This window comes from Lactuca virosa, chromosome 3, assembly GCF_052849685.1.
Source record: "Lactuca virosa cultivar CGN04683 chromosome 3, Lactuca_virosa_CGN04683_v6, whole genome shotgun sequence".
Lineage (NCBI taxonomy): Eukaryota > Viridiplantae > Streptophyta > Magnoliopsida > Asterales > Asteraceae > Lactuca > Lactuca virosa.
The window spans coordinates 148267748-148276923 of record NC_136428.1 but is presented as its reverse complement, the minus strand read 5'-3'; the positions used below and the strand labels follow the sequence as shown (position 1 = coordinate 148276923).

General features: G+C 32.9%; 1 protein-coding gene across 1 annotated transcript; it reads right to left on the bottom strand.

The window, feature by feature from the left end:
• Positions 1-555: 555 nt before the first annotated feature.
• On the bottom strand, positions 556-2830 carry LOC145166686 (thioredoxin reductase NTRB-like). The gene is made up of 2 exons (XM_079085709.1): positions 1596-2830; positions 556-838 (listed from the first exon to the last, which is right to left on the bottom strand). The coding sequence occupies exons 1-2, from the start codon at positions 2665-2667 to the stop codon at positions 768-770; spliced, it is 1143 nt and encodes a 380-aa protein (XP_078941835.1). The 5' UTR covers positions 2668-2830; the 3' UTR covers positions 556-767.
• Between the last annotated feature and the right edge of the window lie 6346 nt (positions 2831-9176).

Sequence of the window (9176 nt, the reverse complement as noted above, 5' to 3'; positions counted from 1 at the left end):
TAGTTGTTTATATATGTATACTTGTTACATTCATGAAAACAAGTTTTAGAAAGTTTTGATAGCAAAAGCTAGTCAATATTTTAGAAGTGGTTTTGGCATCCTACTTGATCGGTTTATGTTTGACCACTCCTCAAATGCTATAGAAATACCATGTGAATACTATGTATCTTCAAATGGTGTTAAGTCCTTCTCAACATCTCTCACACATTTATCTAGTAGAACAATTCTTGCTTTTGGGTGCATTTTTTATTGCATTTACCATTTCATGAAATTGTGGATTACACAAAATAATAAACGGAATCTCATTTGCACATAAAACCCTAACAATTTTTAAATCAACTGCACTTCTCTCCATTATGACAAAAGATTGATCTATCATTTTCTTAAAGCCCAAATTTTGTAAAAACATAACTATTAAATTGGAACATCAATTTAATAATCGACTACAATACCATTGAATATTGAAGATCATTCATTCAAGATTGTTTAGGTCAATTTTGATAGAAATAAGAGTATAATGTTATAACCTTATGATCATGGCATAAATAGTAGAAGTGAAACAAATTAAATTTTGAGCATTTTCAACAACATATCATCCATCATCCACTAAATAGTTTTTTAAAGCAAACAAATTTGATAAATAAATAAATTCTTGGCATATTCCAGCCAATAAATATCAAATACCAATATTCTTAAATGTTGTAAAGCCATACATGAATCAGCTTTTTATAAAATTTTCTTTCTTGGCAATTTGAGTTTTGACATCATCAATCACTCTTCCCTTGCTGGGATCCAATTTCCTGCAGATAATGTTCTGCATCTAAAGCTGCCATGCACCCTTCATCACGAAAATAAATTATATTAATATTAGAAAGGGCATTTCAGTCATTTATACAAATGAAGAAAGTTTGGAATTGAATACATGCATTTAGAGTGTAGTAGTGGTTGCCAAGCTTTATGTGTAAATATTAAATGATAATATAATACTTTCATGTCTTTTTAATCATACATGTGTGAGATAAATAATAATATTCCATTGCTTTTTTTCTAAAATCACATGGTATGCAAACTTTGTTGCGTTTATTTGATTAGTTGAAATTAAAAAAATATATCATCACAAATCTTTGTAGATCTTGCAATGATTCATACCATTCAAGATTTTGGGTCAGTTTGAAAATGATGGAATGGAATCGTGTAGGAATGGAAAGAGGAAGGTAATTTTGGTTGGATTAAATGAATGGAATAAACCATTTAAGCATGTCATTTGTTTTGTATGATTATAAAAAACCTAGGTGAAATTAAAGTGATAAAGAAAAGAAACAAAAATTGTATTTAATAAGAATAAACATTAATTGCTAAAGAATCACATTCTTTGAGGAATGCTTCATTCCATTCCTGTGTAGCAAAACCAAACGAGATTTTTCATTCCATCATAGAGCTTATTCAATGATAAACTTTCAATCAATCATTAACAAAACCAATATATATAGACGAATGCATGTATCAAAATCTTGTGTGAAGTATATAAGCAAATTAGCAATCAAATTCATTCATTTAAAGATAAATTGTTGAACAAAGAGAGACAAGAAACTTACCAGAACCAGCAGCAGTGATAGCTTGTCTGTACTTCTTGTCCTGAACATCTCCGGCAGCAAAGACACCCTTTACACTGGTGATGGTGGTTCCCGGCTTAGTCACAACATAACCATCGGAATCAAGCTCCAGCTGCCCATCCAAGAACTTAGTAGCTGGTTCATGCCCAATTGCGAAGAACAAACCAGAAACCTGCAAATCTGAAATCTCACCATTGACAACATTCTTCACTTTCAAACCTCCTAGAAGAGATTTCCCTTCTGCACCATAAGCTTCCTCCACCGCTGAGTTCCATATAACCTCGATTTTGGGGTTATTCATGGCTCTCTGTTGCATGATTTTGGAAGCCCTGAACTCACCTCTCCTGTGAATGATGTAAACCTTCGATCCGTATTTAGTTAAGTAATTGGCTTCTTCCATTGCAGAATCGCCTCCGCCAATCACTGCCAGCGGTTTACCTCTGAAGATCGGAGCAGCACCATCGCAAACGGCACAAGCTGAAATACCTTTGTTCCAAAACCCTGATTTTCCCTCACCGGAGCCGGGGAAAGTTAACCGCCTCGCGACGGCGCCGGTAGCGACAATAACCGAATCGGCAATAACAGATTTCGAATCGGTGAATATTTTGAAAGGAGATGATGAGAAATCAACTTTAGTAACAGTTTCGGAGAAGATTTCGGTACCAAACCTAATCGATTGACTTTTACATCGTTCCATGAGTTCAAACCCTAGAATGCCTTCTGGAAACCCCGGAAAGTTCTCCACGTCTGTTGTCGTAGTGAGCTGACCACCAGCAGCTATGTCATTAGCCATCCATCCTTCGAAGAGGAGAGGTTTGATCTCCGCGCGGGCGGCATAGATGGCGGCGGTATGCGCAGCGGGACCACTACCAATGATGCAGAGTCGGGTTTTTAGGGTTTGGAGATCATCCATAGCGGCGGCGGAAGTAGAGAACTTTGGAGATGATGTAATTGCAGCGGAGGCAGCGGCGGAGGAAGAACCGATGGTCGCAACTCCGATTAAATTGCGAGCTTTATAGAGAAGGTTTAGAAGTTTAGGTAAACAGGGTTCCATTTATTCTAGAATTCGGCTTTTCTGCGTAAAGTTAAAAACCGGTGGCGCGTTAATTTTCAAGGGATTTGACCTCAATTTTTTAAGGCGGGAAAAGTGGCCGCCGGTAGATACCAGATAGGAAGACAACCACGTCGCCGATTGCCATAACAAATGACGAAATTTAAATGGGAAATAATTTGATACTTTCCCACATCGATATCAATCGAATTTCGCTTTCCCCAATCAACAAACAAAACATATCTTTTTGTTTCTAGAACCCAAAGCAACCATCGTCTCATATATGATATCATGATTTGATGTAAATTTACTAATTCGTAGAAACTTGATTAAGAATTAATGATTGTTGGATTTGTGATTTTTATAAAACGCCTCATGATTGAAATTTTTGGGCAATGAATTCAACAAATTGCATACCTTTCTACATAAAACTCGACATGTGAAATTTCACTGTGTCTACATTAGTCGTACGTCATAAGGAGTAACTTATTTTTTTCTAGAAAATTATATTCGATCATATGATTATCTTTTTCCTCTTAATAATAACTAATTTTAGTGTTAATAAATTATGTTTAATGTCATCTCCAACCTAATACAAAAGAGAAATTAAATATCCTTCTACTTTTCTTCTTACATATCCTCTTATCAGGCCCGGCCCTGACATTTCGGAGGCCTTGTGCAAAAACTAAAATGAGGCCCACAAATTCTTGTAAATATTATTAACTACATTTGCTACCACTAATTCAAAACATAAAGTTGTTAAAAAAACATCTCATAAATTCACTACCACAAAATAATGTCTTCATCACTCATTAGTAATCAAATAAAACTGTAAAACTGTTATAAACAACTTTTCAACAAAAAAAAACAACGCATTACTATTTTCTAAACATTGACCTTCTAGCATTTTTAGAAGAAAATTCATCTATGAGACTTTCATAATCAATATTCTCAAGAAACTCGTTCTCAATCGAAATCAATGCCAAAGCGTTTAATCTCTCTTGAGACATGGTCGAGCGCAAATAAGATTTTAAAAACTTTAGTTTTGAAAAACTTCTTTCCGCTGATGGAACTGTAATAGGAATAGTCAACAATATTCTGTATGCTAGACAAGAAACTGGATAAGTGTTCATCATTTTTAGGAAATTTAGTATTCCGTTAGCTGTATTGTGTTCAACCGGTAAATGTTTTTGTAACAACTTCAGTTTGTTGAATAAATCATCAGCATTAATGTCTGAGATATGACTATTTTGCAGCCTCTTTTCCAGATTTTTGCAACATGACTTTAACTCGCTAGTATTCATTGACTTCAACTTTTCTGTTGTGAATAAGAAACCAAAAATGTCTTCATATTGTTTGTATTGTTCAAACCTTCGCTCCAATGAACCAATAGTTTGATCAACTATGTACATAAAATATTGAATCCTAAATGACTCTTGAGGTGAAAGTTTCTATACCGGCTCTGATGACCCAATGTCATTCTCATCAAAATGTCTTTTTTAACAACTTTTCTTTTATTATTTTTCTCAACAAACACTGGATAAATTTCCAAACCAGAAGCTATAGCTCTCGCACAATCCAAAGCCTTCTCAAACTCATTCTCTCAATAGTCTTTAAAAAACTCAATAAGTGCTCCCACACTACTCATTGCCTCATCAATACGCATAGTCTCAGACTGAAGTTGTTTGCTCAGGTTATTTACTTTAGCCAATATATGATACCATATAACCATACCTGTTATAAAGTCAAATCTGTCAAGTCCATACTCTGCTAGACAAGTAGCTTCACTTGATCTTTATGTCTGTCTCTTCTTCAACAAGTTTATGCAAAGCTTTTACTATTTCAGGAGCTTTAGTAACTATTGCTTTCACACTTTCAATCCTACTTTCCCACCTTGTAGTTGACAATGATTTTAAAGTGAGACTTTGTTTCGGTAATTAAAACGCATCAGAGGCCAAATGTAAAAACGCATCTAAAATTGGAACCAAAAGTTACCGGACTAATTTTATTTATTGATAAAACATAAAAATAGATTTTACAAAAATACCAATACTATAACTATAAATTATCCTAAAAATCGGAGGCCCCCTAAAATCGGAGGCCTGGTGCGACCGCACCGCCGGCACCACCCCAAGGCCGCCACTGCCTCTTATCCATTTGAAATAATGACAAGTGTATTAAATTAATGATAATCTTATCCAAATATGACACATGACACCATTTTACATGGGTAGGAAGATAAGTAGGAAGAAAATGTAGGAGGATATTTAATTTTCTCAATACAAAATCTCATTTTTTTACATTAAAATGGTATAAATTCATTTCCAATCTTATTTTGTTTTTCATAGGATTTTTGTATAAAGTAATAGTATAGCATCAAATTTGATGTTAGCGCATCCGGAGTACTCTCAAAGGAGGGTCTCATTATCCGACATGGCAAGAACCACGACCATGAACATCACTTCAGGTGTCCGTTGTGGTCCGTTTTCGTGGTGGGTTGTGGAGGTTACAACGAAGCACAACGGCCAATCAAAAGGTTTGGGTTTTGACAATTTTGACAAGTCATTCCTCCCTAGTTTTTCATTTTTTTAATTAAAATTTACCTATAAATACCATTACATACAACTATATTTAATTTATTAAATATAAAGATCTATAAATATAAATATGTATATCAAAGATTTATCTTTATGTGTTATTATTAGTTTCTCAAGTTGATGTTTAGTGTATTAAATATAAATATCTATAATTTAAATGTAAAAATTAATAATAATAATAATATGTTATATATTAAATTGATATTAATTAATCATATATAACGCTTAATCTTTATGTTTTGAATTGATTTAGAAATTTTACAATGTCGTTTTTTATTTGTTAAACAATTTCACTTTAACAAAATAATTAGTAATTCGAATTAAAAATATACAAATAATTTATTTTGTCATAATTTCATAAAAATATATTTTATAAAGTTTTTATAAAAAAATGTATAAATAAATATGTAAATAACTAATAAGTTTAAGGTGTTTTGGCAATCTATATATAACTAAAAAATAATACATTAATGATATACTTTTGGTACAAAAATTGTATAAAATGGTATAGGATGGAGATGAAAAATTAGCACCATTCTTTACACCAACGGCGATGTAAAAAAATTAGAGTTGGTTGGAGATTATCTAAGGAAGGAAGGAGTTGTTTCCCTCCCCTCGCCGAAACTGCTAAACCCTAGGCGAAGGGTATCGAACCCGTCCAACCCCAAAATCGCCGACCCCATCTTCTTCAACTTTCCGTCTTTGAGTTGTCTCCCCAGCAGGTTCCTCAAACCGCTAAACCCCTCTCTTTCTCTCTTGCTTTCATCTCGTCTATCCTTTTTCCTCCTCCAACCCGCTATGACTCCTTCCTCCCTAATGGGCTTGTTAAAGTAATCTAGGGTGCGTTAAACTTTAATTTAACAAAAAACTACAAGATGGTTGGTCTTGGACTTTTTTGATTTTTTTTATTTTATTGAAAGATCAATTTAGCTTTTATAAAAGAAATTGACATGTTATTTTAAAGCATGAGCTATTTCATGTAAAGAAAAAATACAATTACACATTAGTATAGTAAGTTGATGGATTATTATTATTATGCCTATTGGAGGATCCAAGGTTGTCAAGACCGATATCTTATTTGTGATTGTTTTACATTTTGCAAGATAGTGATTGTAAGATCGGATCAGGATCGAAAGATCTCATCAAAATGAACTCATATTCAAATCTGTTCGCAAGATATAGTTAGGGTTATTAAGATCACTAGGTATAGCCCTACTGAGTGTGCGAGTCAAACCTGTTCTCCAAGAAAATATGAGTCACCCTTCGTCAACAAAGGGGGCCAACCTAAACTAAGGGTGTTCGTTTGGATGGATCGGTTCAATCCGATCCAATTAACCGAATCCAAAGTGATTTTCGGTTTCAAAACATAGATATGAATAGTCCAAACTAAATTTAAATCTGATCCGATCTAACCAAATTACAATTCGGTTGGATCGGTTTTTTATAATTCGGTTTTCAAACATTAAAACATTTTAAAACCATATATAATTAGAATATTAGCCAATTTTATAGAAGAAACAAAAACAAATTATTTAGTTATGCTTTAAAATTTATAAACTACTAAAAATATATTATAGTTTCATATTTTATACTTTTTTTTTTTTGAGAAAAATGAATATTAAGGTATTTTTTATTAGGTGAAGTGTTTTGAATCTATTTGAAAAAAATAGAATAATAAATAAATATTTAATTATAGATACTTATTGAAAATAAATAAATTATAAATTTTTATTCAATTTTTTGGACTATTAGGTTAATATTTTATAAACCAAAATTAATCTGAAATCTAAAATAATAGTAGTTTTGTTAAAAACCAATCCAAAAGTCTGAATATTCTAACCAAATAGTCCAATCAAGATTGTCCAATTGTAATTCCTAGTAAGGGTTTAATGAGTGTAGACGAGGTTAATAACTTTTATTTATCTAGTGTGTTTATGTTAGCGAAACCTTGGAACTCAACAACTTAAAACTTATTGCATATGTTATGGGCGTATTCGGCAAAACTAGCTCGTAGCAGCTAGCGAGTAACATGTAGCTAATAGTGTTGTGTTAAATGTCATACGAGATAACTTTTAGATTTTAAGCATTTTGTTTAAACTAAACATTAAAAGTTTGTAGTGTTAAATGAAGTTTTTTGTTAAAAACAAAATGTTTTGTCAAACGCTATAAGCTAGAAGCTCCTAAACACGCCTAATATCTCTTTTGTGCTATGAAATTTTTAATTATATATATATATATATATATATATATATATATATATATATATATAGAGAGAGAGAGAGAGAGAGAGAGCTAGGTTCAGGTGTTTAAACTAATTATTGTGTTATTGTATGCATGAATATGGGCCAATCAAAATTAAATAAAAAATTAAATAATTAAATAAATAAATAAGGGTAATAAAGTAATTTTATAAATAACTTCCACAAATACTTCCTATAATTATGCTAGTTATTTTGACTTTGACATAATTTCTTCTCGTTCTTATATACGCCATTCACTATCAAAAACCCTATTCCACCATTAAAAACACTTCCACCAACGACCACCATCAACACAAACACACGCCTAAATACTGCATACCCAAATCGACAAGAAGCAAATCGGCAGAGTCCTCATTGATGAAAATTCACCACCATCGTAGTCGATGGACATAGCTCCGCCACCGCAGAATCCAATCCTTTGTGCCTCCTTCACACGTCTCTACTCTCTATCCATCTTACAGGCCAGTAGCGCTATCGTTGCCTCTTCGAACTACCCCTCATTTTTCTCCAATACCGAACCCTAATTTCCAGAACTACCGGGTTCAATGTCAAGGCCAGGTCCAATTCCAGGTTTAGCCGTAGGTGTGATGATGAAAGCGCCCTCGCATGCAAGTGGCGCGATGTCTTCGATTCCATAAATGATGCCGCCACACTGCGGACAACACAACATGACCAACAACCAATGAGGATGTATGTGCCAATGCCTAATGGTTATCAAATGGTTGTTCCTTAAGGCACAATGAATCCTGTAGGTGGGTCATTTATATTTTATTTGTATTGATTGTGCGTATTTTATTTTGGAATATATAATCGACTTGCTGTTGATATCTAGCTGCAAAAAGTGGAAAAAGTCTTTGAATTTTGGTCATGGTTGGTTGATATGTATACAAATCATTATAGGAGTCTGTTTATACATGTGTGGATTTAGCCATTAAAAAGTTTAGGTATAATCCCTAAACTTTTTCACATTATATCAGGTCATATGTTGGTTCTTGAATCGTGATATATAGCGGGTATGTCAATTTTTCAAAACTTGATGATGAATCTAATGGTTTTTTATTTTTAGATTGATATGTTATTCATACGTTACTGAGAGTTCTTAAGCTTTATAATTTCTGATATGCCATTATTTTGTTGATGCGTTAATTGTAGAAGTATTTGAGAACTAGTGTTTAAGTATCAGGGAAATAACTTTCAAGAGTTTTCAAGGCTGCATATCAATTATGACAGAACCAATACTACCTCTTTTTATTCTAAATTTGAGAATATGGTTGGTTCTGCTTTTGTTTTTTTTCTCAGAGATCAAGTATGGTAAAGTGATTTTAGTATAACCATTTCCTAATGTAATTTAAGTGGCATGTGATCTGATGGATCCTTTTGGAAATATAAGGGTCAAATGGGATGTCATCTCGTAACAGTCCATTGTTGATTTTTGTGCCAGTAAATCAATATTTTCCTATGAGTTGGTCCGTATGTTGGACTGTTCAAAAACAGATTTGATCCTTTTGGAAATATAAGGGTCAAATGGGATGTCATCTCGTAACAGTCCATTGTTGATTTTTGTGCCAGTAAATCAATATTTTCCTATGAGTTGGTCCGTATGTTGGACTGTTCAAAAACAGATTTGAGTTTTATTTTATTTATTTGTTTTTTG